This window comes from Mus caroli, unplaced genomic scaffold (assembly GCF_978045245.1).
Source record: "Mus caroli unplaced genomic scaffold, Mus_caroli_1 scaffold_3, whole genome shotgun sequence".
Taxonomy (NCBI): Eukaryota; Metazoa; Chordata; class Mammalia; order Rodentia; family Muridae; genus Mus; species Mus caroli.
Genome location: NW_028227258.1, coordinates 66083115 through 66102890, shown reverse-complemented (window position 1 = coordinate 66102890; position 19776 = coordinate 66083115). Strand labels below are relative to the sequence as shown.

The following is a 19776-nucleotide window of genomic DNA, read 5'->3' as shown; positions in this document are numbered from 1 at the left end:
AGGCGCTGCCTAAGAATGGCCACAGCAGCCACCAGCCACAAAGAGACTTAAGGTGAAAAAACTAGGATCTCTCGACGCTCGTCTGCTTTTGCTTGCAGACGCCGAACTTCCGTCATTGACGGTCGCCCGCAGGTAATAGTGTCGAGTGCCGATCTGCGAGAACCCCGAGCTGGGCCAGGGGCTGCTGGCGGCGACGCAGTCGCTGTAGGCGGCATGAGTTTGGCGGGGGGCCGGGCCCCACGGAAAACCGCTGGGAACCGGCTTTCTGGGCTCCTGGAAGCAGAGGAGGAAGATGAGTTCTACCAGACAACTTACGGGGGTTTCACCGAGGCAAGAGCCGGGCCCAGGAAGAGGGAAAGAGAGAGGCGAGAAGGGAAAACCCTGGACAAAGAGGAAGCGGGGCGGGGATTGAGAAAGGCTCCGAAAGGCGCTCCGGGCTGGATGGTGGAGTGGAGGGGACTTTGTGTGTGTGTGTGTGTGTGTGTGTGTGAGCGCGCTCATGTGTATGTGCCTCTGTGTGTGTGTGTGTGTGTCTGTATTTGTGTCTGTGTCTTTGTCGGCTTTGCAATTTTCTTCGGAGTGTATGTGTGTGTGTTTATCGGCTTTACAATTTTCTTGTACGCTCCTGGCTAGATGACGGAGTCTGGAGGAGTGTGTGTGCGTGTCAGTGTCTGTCTCTTTGTCGGCTTTGGAATTTTCTCGTCCCGCTGCCGAGTCATTTACCAAAAGGAACCTGTCCAGAAACAAACTTGATTAGCACACTCTCAGCCGGGCGTGGTGGCGCACGCCTTTAATCCCAGCACTCGGGAGGCAGAGGCAGGCGGATTTCTGAGTTCAAGGCCAGCCTGGTCTACAAAGTGAGTTCCTGGACAGCCAGAGCTATACAGAATAACCCTGTCTCGAAAAACAAAACAAAACAAAACAAAAAAAAAAAACAAAAAAACAAAAAAAAAAGTTAGCACACACTCGTTTTCAGCTTTCAAATCACAGCTTACTGTTTTCTTAGGTGACCCTTTATTGACTAAGAGAATCCTCATTTATTTCCATCATAGGAACAAAATTTCAGTTTACAGTTAGATTTTGTTTACGTCTCATTTTCTGGTTGGTTTTAAGGTCTGTAACAGAGTTCGGTTTTTTTACAAACAGGGCTGACACTTGGCTAAGTTTTTGTTAATAGAAGCTGTTCAGTGATTGAATATATGTTGTACAACCAGATCAGCATACTATATGTAATTAAAAGGTTGTGGTGAGCCGAGCGTGGTGGCGCACGCCTTTAATCCCAGCACTCGGGAGGCAGAGGCAGGCGGATTTCTGAGTTCGAGGCCAGCCTGGTCTACAAAGTGAGTTCCAGGACAGCCAGGGCTATACAGAGAAACCCTGTCTCGAAAAACCAAAAAAAAAAAAAAAAAAAAGGTTGTGGTGGATTCCTTGGAAACATTAAAAACTTCCCTGAGGATGGAAATATAGTTTGTAGCTCAGTAGTACATCACTAGCCTAGAAAATGAGCCCTAGATCCTGGATTACTGGCCCCTGGCAATAAATAAAAACAAGCTCTACCTTTCAGGGCAACTGTCTGGGATCCTAGTCAGCTTAGATACTGTACAATAAAGACTTAAGTTCAAGATGACAGGTGAGAGGTTTATGTTTTGTTTTTTTAAATTGTATTGTTTATGGGCCTGCATATGAAGACCAGAGGCAACTTGTAGGAGTTCAGTCTCTCTTTTCATCATAGGAGCCCAAGGAAGCAAACTCAGGCGGTCAGGGTTATACAGCAAGCTCCTTTACCCACCGAGCCACCCTGAAGGTCCCAGAGTTGTTAAAGACAGGCAGTGCTGGGGAAATAACATTTAAAATGAGGACATTTATAAAGAGCAGACCTTGGCTGGCTGAAGAGTCAGGGAGTAAAAGGAGGGCTCAGTTGGAAAGGCACTGAGGTCCTGGTGTGAAACCTACAGGTATGGTTTTGTAGATTGCTATGGAGGATACAGACCTGAGCTGGATTTGGCATTGTTCTATGAGATAGGGTTTCTCTACATAGCTCTGACTGTCTCGGAACTCACTTGGAACTAGGTCAATCTGGCCTCACAGAGGTCAACTTGCTTCAGGCCACCACGCCCAGCTTCTTTGCCTCCCAAGGGCCTCTACTCCTGGCCTTATATAGATTTTGTTTGTTCACTTGCTTTTATTTTTAATTTTTTTGTGTGTCTTTTTTTTTTAATTTATTTATTATTATGTAAGTACACTGTAGCTGTCTTCAGACACTCCAGAAGAGGGCGCCAGATCTCGTTACGGATGGTTGTGAGCCACCATGTGGTTGCTGGGATTTGAACTCTGGACCTTCGGAAGAGCAGTCGGGCGCTCTTACCCACTGAGCCATCTCACCAGCCCTTTAATTTATTTTTTTATATTTTATATTTTTTTATTTTTATGTGTGTTGTTGGCTGCATGTCTGTCTGTGTGAGGGTGCCAGAGCCTCTGGGTCTAGAGTTACAAACACTGGTGAGCTGTTATGTGGGTGCTGGGATTTTGAACCTAGGTCCTCTGGAAGAATAGACAGTGTTCTTATCCATTGAACAGTCTGGCCAGCCCTCCTTATATAGTTTTTATTTTTTATTTTATTTTTTTGTTGGTTTGTTTTTTGTTTTTTCCAGACAAGGTTTCTCTGTGTAACTCTGGCTGTCCTGGAACTCACTCTGTAGACCAGGCTGGCCTCGAACTCAGAAATCCACCTGCCTCTGCCTCCCAAGAGCTGGGATTAAAGGCATGCATCACTACTGCCCAGCTACATATAGTCTCAAAGCCTAGGTAGCCCTTCTGCCTCACACTCCTGAGTCCTGGAACTGTAGGTATTTGTCACTACCCTTGTATTCCCCCTCTCACCTCCCAGTCAGATTTTGTAGACCATAGTGAAGCAATATTAAGCAGTTTGACTTCTCATTTAAAGGTCTGAAATGAGGCATCAAAGTTCCATCATTAACTTTTTGGTTAAAAAGATTTCTCTAGTGCTGGTAGTCTCAGGGAAGTGGTACAGGAGGATGATCTCTGGTTCCAGGCCACATGGGCTGTGTTTCCAGTTCCATCTTGACTCAGCCTTACAGACAAACAAACCCTAATGAGTAAAGCCTAAAGAGGGTAAGGGCAGAAAAGAAATACAGACAAGGGCTGGACTGGGGAGGACACTGCTGTTCAGGGGTAATTTGCTTAGCTTAGCTGGAGGTTCCAGCTCCCAGCACCACGGAATGGAGGTGGGTATGGGACAGTGTTAAGTAGGGTTGAAGGGAAGTTTTTGAAAAAGAATGGACAGGACTTTATGACTAAATGGGAGCCACTATGTACACAGCTTTAATAAACTAGTTTAAAATAGATCTCTCTCATTCTTCCTCCAAGGTTCATTTCCTATTCCTGTCGTTTTATGAGTCGCTATTTAATACGTACACCTCATGCTTCCAGAAAGGATATATAAAAAGGCTTACAATGGAAACAAAAATTAGGAATAGTAAAAATAGAAAAGGAGCCGAACAAAATATATTTTATTAATGTGTGAAATTTTCAAATAATGAGTAAAATTATATATATATTTTTAAATCAGAAGTAATTTTGCCGAGAATCCATGTTAAAATGGAAATAGCATTTGATAGCTGTGAGTTTCCTATCAGCCAAACTAAATTTGTTCTTTTGTATGACCAAAGTATACAGTATATTCAAGAAAGACAAATTGGGCTGGAGAGATGGCTCAAAAGTTAAAAGAGTACTGACTGTTCTTCCAGAGGTCCTGAGTTCAACTCCCAGCAACCACATGGTGACTCATAATCATCTGTAATGGGATCTGATGCCCTCTTTGGGTGTGTCTGAAGACAGCTACAGTGTACTCATATAAATAAATCTTTTTTTTTTAAAGGATTTAAAAAAAAAGAAAGTCAAATTTATTTAGCATTAAATTCTAGGGAGAATTTCTTATTATATTAGGTACAACTAAAGTAATCGGGCTTGATGGATAGAGAACATTCTCTTGTTGTGTATTAAAGGACCCAGTGCTGTAACAATAAATCCATAGTGCCCTGAAAACACTAAGACTAAGCAGCAACATAGTAGGAACTTGGCCTCCCCTCTGGTGATGTGCCTTAATCCCAGAGTAGAGCTGAGAGGGTTCCTGTGTTCTGAGTCTCTTTCACAGACAGTAGTTAGGACGAGTAGTGGTCGTTCGTGCTGGCTAGCTTAGAATTGCAGCCATTTGTTATTTGCTTGTTTTGACAGCATGTGTACACAATCCACTGGTTGTGTCCCTGCTGGAAGAGAGAGCATATGCTTGAGATTCTGCCCAAGCCTGATGACTTCCCCTTCGTCCAGTGACACCTCCTCCCAGGGTAGCTGCCATTGAAACTTTAACTCTCTCAGGTTGCACATCAGGCCTTTCTAACTCTCAATTCCCATAGCTTTCTGCAAGATTCTATGGACATACCCCAAATCTCAGTGGATCCCATTATCCATAGTAGTCAAATATTTTCTTTCCCAGTGCTCATGAAGGAGGACACATTCTCTCGGCAGCTGTACCTCCATAGTGATGATCAATAGTGAGACAAGGCAGATGAGGTAACTGAGCCTCTTGGCCTACAGATTAGGTCATAAGTTTTTTGGCTTTGCCATTTAGATTTCTGTGTAGAAAGCCTGGAGTAGAGAGGTGGCTCAGCTGCTAAAAGCACTTGCTGCTCTTGTCAAGGACTTGGGTTTGGCTCCTAGCACCCACATGATGCTAAACAACCATCCATCACTTCATTCTAAAGGAGCTGCTCCCCTCTTCTGACCTCCTTGAGCACACACCCACACATGCACATACACACATGCAGTCAGAACACTCAGCCACATACAATAAATGTGTTTCTCCATTGAAAAAGGTGTGCAGCTGGGCATGGTGGTGCACGCCTTTAATCCCAGAGGCAGGTGGATTTCTGAGTTTGAGGCCAGCCTGGTCTACAGAGTGAGTTCCAGGACAGCCAGGGCTATACAGAGAAACCCTGTCTCAAAAAAACAAAAAAAAAGAAAAGAAAAAGGTGTGCACCTCCTTTTGACTCTTACAGGCCTAGAGAAGCATCCACTGTTAGAAGGAGGCTGTGATGGAGCTAGAGCAGTCAGCTAGCAGGTGTCTTTTAAATGTTTGCTATCTTTTAATGGCAGAGGGTTTATGTACCACACCTACATGTAAAAGTCAAGGGACAACTTGAAGGAGTTGTTCTCTCTACCAGGTGGGTCCTGGAATCAGGTGTCAAGTTTCTTTACCTGCTGAGCCGTTTCACTGGACCTAACATGGCTTCTTGGCAGGAAAAAGCTCTCTGCTTGTGTCTAAATCCTTATTCTATAAATGTGCTGTGTGTACCTGCCCGCTTTTTCACCTACCTGTAATTCACTCTTCCTTCTTGGCTGTTTTGAACAATACGTGTGTATTAAATCAAGGCTCTCCTCCTTTTTGTCCCTCAGAGTGATGCAGCAGCTTCAGCAAGCTGCACTTTGTTTAGATCTGACCCACTACCTGTGTTAATACAGCACTATATAGTTTCCCTGCTGGGTATGGTAGCAGGCCTATAATCCCAGCCCTTGGGAAATAGACACATGAGGATCAAGAGATCAAGGTCATCCTTGGCTCCATAGAGTTTGAAGCTAGCTTGGGTAAAATCTGTTTTTATTAAAACAAAACAAGCCGGGCGTGGTGGCGCACGCCTTTAATCCCAGCACTCGGGAGGCAGAGGCAGGCGGATTTCTGAGTTCGAGGCCAGCCTGGGCTACAGAGTGAGCTCCAGGACAGCCACGACTACACAGAGAAACCCTGTCTCGAAAAACCAAAAAAAAACAAAAAACAAAAACAAAACAAAACAAAACAAAAACAAAACAAGGGGCTAGAGACATGGCTCAATGGTTAAGAGCATGTACTCTCTTTCAGAGGACCTGAGTTCAGTCCCCGGTCCCCATGTCAGCTCACAACAGCCTTTAATTCCGGTACTGGGAGCTGATGCTCTCTTCTGAACTGCAGAGGGATGTGCACACATAAGCACATGCATGCATACACGTACATAGAAGTAAAATAAAAACTCTAAAGGAAAGAGTTTCTGTTCCTTTGGCTTTTTATAAAGAAGTAACGCCTTACAGCTTAGACCTGTTACCCAACCAGGCTACTGTGATTTGCTTTCTTTTCTTTTTTTTTTTCTTTTCTATAGTTTTTGAGACAAGTCTCTCTGCATACATAGCCCAGGCTGTCCTGGAACTTACTGGCTGACTACAGAGATCCACCTGCCTCTGCCTCCCTAGTGCTGGGATTGAAGGTACCTACCACCATTTCCAGCTTGTAACTTTTTTTTTTTAAACACTGATAGAGATTGAACCCAAGGTCTACTCTGCTGTAGAGCTCCAGCTCCAGCCAAGAGTGTAGCCTCAGACTCATGATTCCTCCTGGAGTGTGCCACCCCATTTATTTGTCTTTGTTTTTATTTATGTGGGTTTTTAAAAAAGGATGTAGTTTTCCTTTATGTATATGGATGTTTTACTTATGATGGCATGTGCGCCAAGGGCATGCACTGCTTATGGATATCAAAGTAGGGTATGATCCGTGGAACTGGAGTTATAACTGGTTGTCAGCAGCCATGTAGATGCCTAGAACTTAGCCCAGGGCTTCCCAAATTGCAGTAAGTGCCATCTCTCTAGCCTCAGTTTTTGTGTTTTTGTTACAGGGTTTCATGTTCTGCAGACTGGCCTCAAACTGGAGACATCACCAAAGATGACTTTGAACATCTTTTTTATTGTTGATTTTAGTGTATTGTTTATTTTTATTTTATGTGCATTGGTGTATGTCTGTGTGAGTGTGTTCAAACCTGGGTCCTCTGGAAGAACAGCTAGTGGTCTTAACCCCAGAACCATCTCTAGCCCCAGTGACTTTGAACTTGTGACGCTCCTGTTCCTACTGCCTTAGCACTGATATTGCAGTTTTACAACACTGCACCCACTTAATTCAGTGTTGGAGGTTGAACCCAGGGGCTCTTTCGTGCTAGATAAGCATTGTGCCAACTGAACTATATCCTCAGCCCTTATTTAGGTTTTTGGGACCAGCATCTCTTATACCCTCTGTTAACCAAGGAATTTTATATCTATTTCCCTGTGTTACAACTTATTTGGTTGATTTTTTTTTTTTTCTTTTCCATGTAGAGTCTCACTGTAGCTTATGCTGTCCTAGACCTCACCGTGTAACCTGGGCTGCCCTCAAATTTGCTGCAATCCTCTTGCTAGGCCTCCTGAGTGCTGGATTATAGTCATGAATCATTGTGACTCATGGTCCAGCTACAACTCTACAACTTCTTTTCATCACAGTGTCCTATTGGTCAGTGAATGAGGGCAAACCACATTTAGAGCCTTTAGAGCCCTAGTAATTGACATGGAGTTTTATAGACGGCATAGGTCAATCTCCAGTAACACTAGAAAACAGTGGAACTAAGCTAAGAACTGTCAACTGGAAAGACTTTGTCTGTGGGGCGTGAAGAGCCAACTAGGAAAGAATTGGATGGGCCTTATCAGGGGAGTGAATTGATCCACTTCCTCCTCAAGGAACATTAACTGTGCCATGGCCGGCCAGCTCTCATCTCCCTGTATCCCATAGGAATCTGGAGATGATGAATATCAAGGAGACCAGTCTGATACGGAGGATGAGGTAGACTCTGACTTTGACATTGATGAAGGGGATGAACCATCCAGTGATGGGGAAGCGGAAGAGCCAAGAAGGAAGCGCAGAGTCGTCACCAAAGCCTATAAGGTAAGAAGACATGGTTTCCTTGGTCCTGTTTAATTTTTTCTTACAGGGTGGACTGGAAGTGGGGGTTGTTTGTTTGAAACAATGTCTTGCTATGTAGATCAGGTTGCCTCAAAGGAAAGGAGTCCAGCCTGCCTCTGCCCAACATGTCTTGGGGTTTAAGCCCCAGCTCTGCCTGTCTTAGGTGTGTTCTCCTCCTTGTGCTGGGTGCTAATTATCTCGGATACAATCCTCACCTCTTACTTTCCCGTGTCTCTTTCTAACTTGTCCCCAGGAGCCTCTAAAGAGCTTGAGGCCTCGCAAGGTCAGCACCCCAGCAAGCAGCTCCCAGAAGGCCAGAGAGGAGAAGACGCTGCTGCCGCTGGAGCTCCAGGATGATGGCTCTGACAGTGAGTTTACGTCTGCAGACACTGAGGTTGATAACTGTTGATTGTAAAGAGAATCCTCTGTGTGTGTGTGTGTGTGTGCGCGCGCGCGCATGTGTGACTTAAACCCCTTCCACCCCCAAAAAAGACAAGAAAATGAAGCTAGAAATGTGGTGCTATGGTAGTACAGCTCTGATTCCAGTGCTCCAGAGGCAGAGGCCCGAGGAGCTCTGAGTTCCAGGTCAGACTGGCCTACAGAATGAATTCCAGGACAGCCAGAGCTGCACAGTCAGAACATACATTTTTTTTTTTTAAAGGAAGAAAACAAAGTAGAAATTAATTCAGAGCTTTCTTCCCATCTCACTTTCTGCAGGCCGCAAGTCCATGCGTCAGTCTACAGCTGAGCACACACGACAAACGTTCCTTCGGGTTCAAGAGAGGCAAGGACAGTCCCGGAGGCGGAAGGGTCCACACTGTGAGCGACCACTAACCCAGGAAGAGCTGCTCAGGGAGGCCAAGATCACTGAAGAGCTCAACTTACGTTCACTCGGTCAGTCTGGTTTGGGGAAAGTAGGTGCATGAGAAAAGCTGAGACCTAGAGGACCAGAGAACTGGAAATTTGTAGCAAAATAATTAGAAAGTTCATACTTAATATTCCCAGCACTGGGGAGTTCAAAGCCAGCTTGGTCACTTCACCAGTTCTTGTCTAGCCAAGACTGTGTAGAAGGAGCGTTGTCTTGAAACATGGAAAAGGGAACAAACACAAAAAGAAGAAATGAGGGTGTATAATAGGAGAGGGATCAGGCAATTAAGAGTGTCTGAAGTAAGCCTGGTGTGGTGGCTCATACTTTTAATCCCTGTGCTTAGGAGGCAGAGACGGGCAGATCTATGGGTTCAGGACAGCCAGAGCTACACAGAGAAATCTTTATCTGGAGTCTTGGTGGGGTTGTGTGTATGGGGAGGGGTGTCAGTGTGACTGAGCTCCAGTTAGTGTAAAATAACAATTGTTTGGTTGGTTTTTCCTGTTTTGAGAGAAAGCAATATCGCCTCGTCAAAACAAACCAGACATAGTGGTGGAGATCTGTGATCTCAGTCTATGGCAGACAGAGACAGCAGAATCAGGCATTCAAGGCCATTCTGGATTGTATGAGCCTTGACTCTAACAGGAAATGTCTGAGTCAGGGAGAGATTTCTATCTAGGCGGGCTCTGGCCAGGCTTGAGAGGACCGTGTCCACAGTACCCATGTGGAGAAACAGCACAGATCTGTGGTTCATTTAGAGATAAAGGACCAGAGATACTGTGATCTGTTTACTCACTAACAGATATGTATTGAGTCCCTGTAACAGACATGTTGAATCTTTCATAGTCCTGATAATGTGTAGCTAATGTGAGTTACTACTGCCCTTCATGATGCAACAGCTATACCAATAGTGAACTGACAGTGTGCCACAGGACCTAGCAAGGCACACAGTGGAGCCAGCAATGGGAACTGAGGGGTTACATAGAAATGCCTGAAAAGAAGAGTCACTTAGTTTTGCTTTTTGTCCCTTGAGAATGCAAACTTGGGCTGGAAACATGGCTCAGAGTTCCTTCCAGAGGTCCTCTGAGTTCAGAGCCAACCACATGGTGGCTCACAACCATCTATAATGAGATCTGGAGTCCTCTTCTGGCCTGCAGGCATGCAGGCAGGCAGAATGCTGTATACATAATAAATAATTCTTAAAAAAAAAAAAAAAAAAAAAAGGCCAGGTAGTGGTGGCGCACGCCTTTAATCCCAGCACTGGGGAGGCAGAGGCAGGCGGATTTCTGAGTTCAAGGCTAGCCTGGTCTACAGAGAGAGTTCCAGGACAGCCAAAGCTACACAGAGAAACTCTGTCTAGAAAAACCAAAAGAGAGAGAGAGAGAGAATGCAGACGCAGCTGGCAATGGTTGCACACACACTTTTTTTTTTTTTTTTTTAAGATTTATTTATTATATGTAAGTACACTGTAGCTGTCTTCAGACACTCCAGAAGAGGGCGCCAGATCTCGTTGCGGATGGTTGTGAGCCACCATGTGGTTGCTGGGATTTGAACTCTGGACCTTCGGAAGAGCAGTCGGGTGCTCTTACCCACTGAGCCATCTCACCAGCCCCTGCACACACACTTTTAATCTCAGCACCTGGGAGGCAGAGTCAGGCAGATCTCTTGAGTTCCAGGAGAGCCAAAGCCACACAGAGAAACCCTGTCTCAAAAACCCAAAAAAGAAAAAAAAAACAAAATCACAGGACAGAGCCTAGAGAGGTGTGATGGCTCAGCAGGTAAAGCACTTGGTGACAGCCTGAGTTAATTCCTGGAATCCACACGATGGACGCCGAGAACTGACCCTAGCACATTGTCATCTGACCTCTCCACACATGTGTTCATGTACATACACTCTTGTAAATACATATGTGTAATTTAAGTAGATGCCAGGCCAGAGTGTGGGAAAGGAAAGCTGACCACCCTGTCGTTTCTCCCTTCTGTCCTGCAGAGACCTATGAAAGGCTGGAGGCTGACAAAAAGAAGCAGGTTCACAAGAAGCGGAAGTGCCCTGGGCCAATAATCACCTACCACTCAGTGACAGTGCCGCTTGTTGGGGAGCCTGGCCCCAAGGAGGAGAATGTGGACGTGGAAGGGTGAGTGAACCCCGTGTCCCTGGCTTCTCTAGGGGCTTACTTTTCTCACTGCACACATTTAGACCTCAGCTCATTCCTTCCCTCTGCTGGCTGCCAGCACCAGTTAAGTAGTCTCTGAGCGGGGAGTGAGGATAATCAAAGAGAAGACAGCAGACACAGGACAAGAGAGGGGTCTGGGAGGACTGTCAGTGAGTACTGTAGTAGCCCAAGTGTAATGCGCATAGCCTTCTGATACTGCACAGTATCTCAGGATATAAAACTAACAAGCTAGCAGAAACAATTGCTGCCATGTATATAGGGTATCTGATCCCATCCTGAGGCCTCCCTGTTCCTTCCTCCGAGGTTAATAGAATGTTTAGCTCCTCCTCTTGAGCCTTACGTGTATCTCTTCCTAACGTTTTATGTCAGCAGGCCAGGAAATCTGGCAGCAGACCCTGACCTGCCTTGACTCTGCCTGGCGGGCAGACTTTTACTCTACTTGAGAAGCAGACAAATGGCTCTGACACTTCCTGTTGTTTTGTTTTGAGTTGGTCTCACTCTGTAGCTCTGGCTGGCCTGGAACTCCTTATGTAGCCCAGGCTAGTATTCATGATCTACCTGCCTCTTTCTCCTTAGTATTGGGGTCACAAATGTGAATCATCATGCCCAACTTTTTATTTTATTGTATTATTTGTTTGTTTGCTTATTTATTTATTTTATTTTAATGTATATCAGTGTTTTGCCTGCTTTGTCTGGCCTGGTACCCATTGAAGCCAGAAGAGGGTAACATATTCCTTGGAACTGAAGTTACAGATGGTTGTGAGCCACTGTTTGAGTGCTAAGACTCAAACCTCTATCCTGGGAGAGTAGTCCAGCTCTTAACTGCTGAGCCATCTTTCCAGCCCCATGGCCTGGTAAATACTGAGGTCACAGCCAGCAAACCCAGCCTACCGTAGCCTTCCTTTGTCTGTCTCCGCAGCATTTTGTGATTTTTTTCTCTTGCCCTCAGCCTTGATCCTGCTCCTACAGCCTCTGCACTGGCTCCACATGCTGGGACCGGGACTGGAGCAGCCGCTGCCGTCCCTCCTGCTCACTGCTCTCGCACCTTCATCACGTTCAGTGATGACGCAACGTTTGAAGAGTGGTTCCCCCAGGGGCGACCCCCGAAGGTCCCGGTGCGGGAAGTCTGCCCAGTGACTCACCGTCCAGCTTTGTACCGGGACCCTGTTACAGACATACCCTATGCCACTGCTAGAGCCTTCAAGATCATCCGTGAGGCATATAAGAAGTACATCACTGCCCACGGACTTCCACCCACCGCCTCAGCGCTGGGCCCTGGGCCCCCACCCCCCGAGCCACTCCCTGGCTCTGGGCCTCGAGCCTTGCGTCAGAAGATTGTCATCAAATAGAGACACCTGACCCCTAGACAGTCCCTCTCCTGACCTGACCCTTCCACTCTCGGTCCCTGCCGACCTTCGCCCATGTTTCCTTCAGTCCCTCCCTAGTTCATTTCATTTGCTTGTGCTCTTCATTTTTTTAATCTAATAAAATGGTAAAATCCTTTTTGTCTGATCTGTAAGGTTGGGGCAAGATTATTTATGAATGTGTGAGTGTGTTGTGTATTTGGGTTGTTTTGGTTTTGTTTGTGCTAGGATTGAACACATGGCCTTGTTTCTGCTGGACAAGTGGCCCACTGCCGAAATACCCCCTCAACCTTGTTTGCTTTCTTCTGTTTCCCTCTTTTCTTCCTTTTTCCTTTTCTTTTCTTTTCCTTTCTTTTCTTTCTTCTCTTCTCTTCTCTCTCTCTCTATTTATTTTATTTCCCTCTCTTTTTTGAGACAGGCATCTCTACACAGCTCAGACTGGCCTCAAGTAAGATCTTTGCTCCCAAGTGCTAAACTTAGGCTTGGCTACCACACTGTGTCCTGGGCCTTTTTATAGTTTGATAGTAGTCTTATTAAAAGCTGTCTCTTTTTTCTTTTTCTTTTGCATGTATGTGAACACCATAGCATACATGTTGTACATGGAGAATGGGAAGCTAGCATTGAATCAACTAGAATGAAGTTACTGACATTGTAGCTGCCATGTTGGTGATGGGAATTGAACTCAGTTCCTCTGGAAACCACTGAGCCATCTCTCCAGCCCCGTGTGTGTGTGTGTGTGTGTGTGTATGTGTGTATAAAACAAGGTTTTGCTGGGCATGGTGGTGACGCCTTTAATCCCAGCACGTGTGAGGCAGAGGCAGGCGGATTTCTGAGTTTGAGGCCAACCTGGTCTACAGAGTGAGTTCCAGAACAGCCAGGGCTATACAGACAAATCCTGTCTCGAAAAAAAAAAATTAAAAAATAAAAACCACCAAGTTCTTGCTAAATTATCCAGACTAATTTCAGACTCCTGGGCTCAAACAAGCCTCCCACCTCAACCTTCCAAGCGCTGGGCCTAGAGGAGTAAATCACTGTTCCAGCTCTGTCCTTTTTAGTAGCATATATTTACTAAGTAGTGGGCATCATAAAGATGCCTTCACTCAAGTCTATCATTTTTATTACACTTACCTGGGTTATCCATATTTAACTCTCTTAGCCTGTCTTAGTCAGGGTTTCTATTCCTGCACAAACATCATGACCAATAAGCAAGTTGGGGAGGAAAGTGTTTATTCAGCTTATACTTTCCACATTGCTGTTAATCACCAAAGGATGTCAGGACTGGAACTCAAGCAGGTCAGGGAGCAGGAACTGATGCAGAGGCCATTGAGGGATGTTACTTACTGGCTTGCTTCCCCTGGCTTGCGCAGCCTGCTCTCTTATAGAACCAAGACTACCAGCCCAGAGATGGTCCCACCCACAAGGGGCCTTTCCCCCTTGATCACTAGTAGAGAAAATGCCTTACAGCTGGATCTCGTGGAGGCATTTCCCCAACTGAAGCTCCTTTCTCCGTGATAACTCCAGCCTGTGTCAAATTGACACATAAAACCAGCCAGTACATAGTCTGTTAAGGTTAAATACCAAAACAAATTCCTTACACTGTAGTGTGTGTGTGTCTCTGTATGTGTCTATGTATACAACCACGTGTTGGGTGGTACGCCTATGCAGAGGCCAGGCAGGGTCATCTGTAATTCCACCTATCCTTTGAGACAGGCTCTCTTTCTGAACCTGGGCTCCTGTTCTTTAGGCTATCAGGAGCCAGCAAGCCCCCAATGTTCCTGTGTCTGCCACCCTGTTATGTTGTTATGTAGCATAATTGTGCAGCAGTCTTAACCACCTGAGACATCTCTCTCTCTTTCTTGTTTTTTTTGGGGTTTTTTGTTTGTTTGGTTGGTTGGTTTTTTGGTTTTTTGAGACAGGGTTTCTCTGTGTAGCCCTGGCTGTCCTGGAACTCACTTTGTAGACCAGGCTGGCCTCGAACTCAGAAATCCGCCTGCCTCTGCCTCCCAAGTGCTAGGATTAAAGGCATGTGCCACCATGCCCGGCTCTCTCTCGTTTTTTTTTCAGGACATGGTTTCTCTCTAGCTCTGGCTGTCCTGGAACTTGTTCTGTAGCTCAGGTTGGACCTTTCAACTCAGAAATCTGCCTGTCTCTGTCTCCCAAGTGCTACGATTAAAGGCATGTGCCCACTCTCCCTTTTAAAAAAGTTAAAAAGGAAAAAAAAAAAAAACATACAAGGCTTTGAGCTCACCATGAAGTTCAGGCTGCTCTCCGTCTTGTAACAGTCCTATCTCAGTGTCCCCTGTCAAGGGAATTCAGGTGTGAGGCACAATGGCTGGTACATTGATACATCATCTTCCATTCAGTGCTTTGAGCAGAAATGGTACCTTTGAGCAGCCTTACAGGTACAGAGCAGAACTGGTACAGTAGGAGTCATCTGATTCTCCACTGGAGGACTCTGCTTGCAGGGAAAGAGGACATGTCATGGCTGATACTGGCCACTAGAGGCTCTCAGGGCTGGGCAAGGTATGGGGTCTGTGTATATGTGATCTCCCACCACTCCCCACCTGGCCAGAGCTAAAATAATAAAATGCTGAGCTCACTGTTCCCCCACGCTCTCCCCCGGCACCAGACTCCTCCTGCTGACCGGACAGTGTCCCAGTAGAACAGACGGACCAACTGACAAGGAGAGGTGAGCGGTGACCATTGGGACTGGTAGGTGGGAACAAGGGGTCTTACGGGTGAGAGCCTGGTGGGAGATGGCAGAGTGGGCCTAGGGGAAAGAGAGTTGGCACGTCTCTGCTGTGTCCTGCCTCGGATGTTTCTGTCTTGACTCTGCCTCTTGGATGTTTCTGCCTTGTTGTCAGTGCCTCACGTTCAGGATCACCTTCCATGTTAAGCGTGGTGTGTATTTAGAGCTTGACTGTTTTTCACACTGAAAGGTGGTGCAAGTTTATCATCCCACCTCCTCATTTAGAAGACTTTTTTTTTTCTTCTTCTTCTTCTTTTACCCAGGGTTCCAGTGTCACCTTTCTGGTGACAGATTATGGGAACCGAATGCCTTCTGAGGCCACACTGCCCTTCCCCCAATCTGGAAGTGCCCCAGCTTCTAAGCCTTACTTTCCCTTCTGATTTAGACTTTTAGCAAACACAGAAAGTGAGATCTTGATCCTTGACAATGACGGAGGGAGTGAGGGTGTCATTAGAGGCGACCACTCTAACCCAGCCAAGCCTCCTTGCTTACCAGTTTCCAACAGGCCTGGGTAATGGGGAAGAAAGGAGGAATTTTCCTGGAGCTCTCTGCCTCCCCCTCCCACCTTTCAATACGAACTGGGCGTGGAGCCAGCTGTGCTGGCAGCGCCTCCAGCAGCTGTGTCAGGGCAAGAGACATTACTGGGTAAGGTTGTAAGGGAGGGTGCTGCCAGGATTTCTCCATCACACGGTGGGTGGACAGACCCAGCTTGGAGACTAGAATCCCCATCTAGAATGGCTAGAAAGTGCAGGGACTAGGAGGGAAACTAACAGTGAACTATCTGATTTTCCCATCCCTGGTAGACTCTAGTCTCTAAGGTCAGTGTCCTAACTATGGCTGGACTTGATGTGCCCTCAGTGTCCACGTCCAACAACTTTTCTCATGTCCCCCCAGGCTGTGAGTGTCACACCGTGGGGAGGGGATAGGGGCCACCATGTCATCCTATCAGAAGGAACTGGAGAAATACAGAGACATCGATGAAGATGAGATCCTAAGGACCCTGAGCCCTGAAGAGCTAGAACAGCTGGACTGTGAGCTACAAGAAATGGATCCTGAGGTAGGAGCACAGGCCAGGGCATCCCTTCGTATGTGGGAAGGAGTGATTCTAGGTAGCTGAGAACAAGACCTGAAATCCCAAAAGGATCAGGGAATATCTGTCCGGAGAGTGCTTAATTTATTCCCCAAAATTCATCCCTAAGAACATGCTCTTACCAGCTGGCCTGAGACAACGTGACCAGACAAAGAAGAGTCCAACAGGGCCACTGGACAGAGATGCCCTATTGCAGTACCTGGAGCAACAGGCGCTAGAAGTCAAAGAGCGTGACGACTTGGTGCCCTACACTGGCGAGAAGAAGGGTATGGGCACCCTAACGTCTATGCCCCCCAGGAGCCCAATGGCTGTCTCTTATGCCTCCCTGCTAGCTATCCTCCCTGTCTCCAGCAGCTATCTGTCAGAGACTCAGTCTTGATGACTACATGCTAATTTGTTCTCTTCAGTTTTTTGATTTTTGAGATAGGATCTCCGTGTGCAGCCCGGGGTGGCCCTGAACTAGCAGTCCTACTACTCTAGCTTGCCAAATGCTGAGATTACAGACATTTGCCAGCACACCAGCCTGTACTCTTCAATTCTTAAGAGGGATGAGAGGACCAGAGAGTCCTGTACATGTACAACATTCAGGCTTTCTGATGTATACTAGTGATCTAGTCTGACCCCATATGGAAAAGATAAAGAAGGTGGAGTCACCATCTTGGAAGAAATCACCTCTCCCTGAACAGTCCTTCATGTCTCTATCAGGAAAACCCTTTATTCAGCCTAAGAGAGAAATCCCAGCACAGGAGCAGATTACGCTGGAGCCTGAGCTGGAGGAAGCGCTGTCCCATGCTACGGATGCTGAAATGTGTGACATTGCAGGTGGGCAGCTGCCGGTCCGGTCGTTGAAGGTTAGGGATGGGGCTTGTGGCATCTTGACATAGGACTAGGAAAGGCCTGAGCCAGGACACGATGTCTCAGAAACCTTCTAGCAGTGGATTCTCTATGTAGTCCTGGCTGTACTAGAACTCACTCTGTAGACTAGGCTGGCCTTGAGCTCACAGAGATCTGCCTGTTCTGCCTCCTGAGTGCTAGGATTAAAGGCATTCACTATCACTACCTGGCCCAGGCAAGGGTTTTTAACTTTTCTTTTTTTTTTTTTTAATTATTTATTTATTTAATGTAAGTACACTGTTGCTGTCTTCAGACACTCCAGAAAAGGGAGTCAGATTTCGTTAGGGATGGTTGTGAGCCACCATGTGGTTGCTGGGATTTGAACTCCGGACCTTCGGAAGAGCAGTCTGGTGCCCTTACCCACTGAGCCATCTCACCAGCCCGTTTTTAACTTTTCTTATTCCCTTGTACATTGGCTCATTCAAGAGCAGCCTTACAGGGGCTGGGAGGGCAGATCAAAGTGGAGCTGTTCTGCCTGAAACTGGCCGAGGATCTTCCTTCTCTGTAGATGGTTCACCCTCTCCTCTCGCAGCTCCTTAAGGGCCTCCTGGGCCCTCTCATGTGTTAGAAGTCACTGCCTTGGCAGGTTTATGGAAGAGACTCCTGGAGCTGAGGGAGGGTGAGAAACTCTGCATGAGTGGAAGACCAGGCTCTAAAACCGCTTTAGCAAAGAGAGGCAGGAGGCAGGGCTGTGCGGGTACCTCACCTCCTGTGTCCCTCTGCTTCCCCTCACCAGCCATCCTGGGCATGTACACACTGATGAGCAACAAGCAATATTATGATGCCATCTGCAGTGGAGAGATCTGCAACACAGAAGGCATTAGCAGTGAGTGTACTAGGAAACATGGCCGCCCTCACCCCCGAGCTGCCACGGGCAGCTGAGAGGTTGCAAATGTGAGACATGGTGCATGAACGTTTAGAGGGCTAGTGGGGAGGTATGGTGGGGGATATGTTGGGGTTCCCTTTCTGCTCTGTTCCTCATCAGGTGTGGTACAGCCCGACAAGTATAAGCCAGTACCAGATGAACCTCCAAATCCCACAAACATTGAGGAGATGCTAAAGAGGGTACGGAGTAATGACAAAGAGCTGGAGGAGGTGAACCTCAATAATATCCAGGTATCAGACTCCCATCCCCATAGAAACAGGAATAGCTACTGACCAATGAGGGTTCGTAGTTCACCATCCCTTGTGCCCCCTCAGGACATCCCGATACCTGTGCTAAGTGACTTGTGTGAAGCAATGAAAACCAATACCTATGTCCGGAGCTTCAGTCTGGTGGCCACAAAGAGTGGTGACCCTATCGCCAATGTAAGGCTAGCTGGCATCCCCAGTCTTCTTCCCATACCCTGGCAAGGGCTGTCTTAAGGGTCACATTTGTGGGGGGGTGCTATCCCCATCATGTTTTCTTATGGCAGACCTCAAAATCCCTCTACCCTTACTCCTGGCTCACAATTCTGCAGGCCCGAGGTCACCCCCCACCCATCCACACACACACTAAGCTTCTCTAATGCCCTCCATCCCACCGGCAACTTACTCAGTTCCTCAAGCAATTTCCTCCTGCTCCCATTCTGTCTCTCCACAGTCACCTGTGGAACTGGCCCCTTCCCCTAACCCTAACACAAGTCCCTACCACCCAGGCGGTGGCTGACATGTTGCGTGAGAACCGCAGTCTCCAGAGCCTGAACATTGAGTCTAACTTCATCAGCAGCACAGGGCTCATGGCTGTGCTAAAGGCAGTTCGGGAAAATGCTACTCTCACTGAGCTCCGTGTAGATAACCAGGTTAGCATTCCCTTCCCCTGGCTGACATTCAGCTAGCACCCATTGAGTTTCTCCCTGGGAAGCTTATTTTCTGAGGGAAGGGAGCCAAATCAGCATTCTCTTCAAGCCTCTTAACTTCCCAGAGACCCATGGGCCGGGGTGGTGAACTGCCATTCATATCTGATGGCTTTCACCCCTTCATCCATCCTCCAGCGCCAGTGGCCTGGTGATGCGGTAGAGATGGAGATGGCCACTGTGCTAGAGCAGTGTCCATCTATTGTCCGCTTCGGGTACCACTTTACACAACAAGGACCACGAGCTCGGGCAGCCCACGCCATGACCCGGAACAATGAGCTGCGTGAGTAGACCCCATGCAGAGGAGAAGGCAGGTTCGAAAGGCACACTCGGTAGCAAATGCTTGGGTGGTGGCAAACATGCGTGGAGCTGAATAGCAGGGAGACAGACAAGTCCTTCTCCCCCAGATACACACCTATAGAGAAGGTAGGGGTGGGGAGCTTGTCATGATTGTACCCCTAGAGTCCCTTTATTTTCAGGTGTGTATTCTTGACTTTGTTTTGTCAACATGGAACAGGCCCATCAGATGGCACAAGGCAGCACCTTATGAGTCTGCCCAAGGAAAGGAAAGAAACACACCCTTGCCAAAACAACAAATGGAGCTCTGTTTACCGTTCTTCCTTTCCAGGTCGTCAGCAAAAGAAGAGATAACATCACCCTTCCTTTTACCAACCAGAGATGAGAGCCTGGGACACATAGATCCTCATCTCTCTCTCCTTTCCTGTAAATAAAATCCCTTTTGTTCATGCCGCCTGTCTCCTTGCCTGGTTTGGGGTGGGAATCTTGGCGCTACCCTTCAAGGGTTACTGCCAGTTCATCAAGAGATTATTTATATTCTGGGGATCAGCAGGCAGGGGTTCAGGTTACTAGGAGGAGGGGGAGCTCTGTCCCTTGTGTTCCCCATAAATCTGCCAAAGGCTTTAGTCTCTCAGCAGGGTACTTGGCCTCAGTCCTCTGTGACAAAGGTGTAGACAGAGGTGGCCAGAGCCCCTTAGTGC

General features: G+C 47.1%; 2 protein-coding genes across 2 annotated transcripts; both read left to right on the top strand.

Annotated features, from left to right (window-relative positions):
- The first annotated feature begins 144 nt into the window (after positions 1-144).
- Positions 145-12365, top strand: Vps72 (vacuolar protein sorting 72 homolog). Its single transcript, XM_021157918.2, has 6 exons — positions 145-330; positions 7637-7789; positions 8061-8175; positions 8525-8701; positions 10663-10807; positions 11796-12365. The coding sequence occupies exons 1-6, from the start codon at positions 214-216 to the stop codon at positions 12193-12195; spliced, it is 1107 nt and encodes a 368-aa protein (XP_021013577.1). The 5' UTR covers positions 145-213; the 3' UTR covers positions 12196-12365.
- A 2451-nt stretch (positions 12366-14816) lies between these two features.
- Tmod4 (tropomodulin 4) lies at positions 14817-19527 on the top strand. Its single transcript, XM_021157867.2, has 10 exons — positions 14817-14899; positions 15854-16016; positions 16159-16315; positions 16755-16871; positions 17680-17769; positions 17929-18059; positions 18144-18251; positions 18581-18724; positions 18917-19061; positions 19407-19527. Exons 2-10 carry the CDS (start codon positions 15894-15896, stop codon positions 19427-19429), a joined length of 1038 nt encoding a protein of 345 aa, XP_021013526.1. The 5' UTR covers positions 14817-14899; positions 15854-15893; the 3' UTR covers positions 19430-19527.
- Positions 19528-19776: the final 249 nt, after the last annotated feature.

Bases quoted from the DNA above. Each gene is read 5' to 3' on its own strand.
- Vps72 (XM_021157918.2), top strand. From the start codon at position 214: ATGAGTTTGGCGGGGGGCCGGGCCCCACGGAAAACCGCTGGGAACCGG. The intron at 7,790-8,060 runs GTAAGAAGACAT...ACTTGTCCCCAG, and splicing joins TCGTCACCAAAGCCTATAAG to GAGCCTCTAAAGAGCTTGAG. The intron at 10,808-11,795 runs GTGAGTGAACCC...TCTTGCCCTCAG, and splicing joins GAGAATGTGGACGTGGAAGG to CCTTGATCCTGCTCCTACAG.
- Tmod4 (XM_021157867.2), top strand. From the start codon at position 15,894: ATGTCATCCTATCAGAAGGAACTGGAGAAATACAGAGACATCGATGAA. The intron at 16,316-16,754 runs GTATGGGCACCC...TGTCTCTATCAG, and splicing joins CTACACTGGCGAGAAGAAGG to GAAAACCCTTTATTCAGCCT. The intron at 17,770-17,928 runs GTGAGTGTACTA...GTTCCTCATCAG, and splicing joins CAACACAGAAGGCATTAGCA to GTGTGGTACAGCCCGACAAG.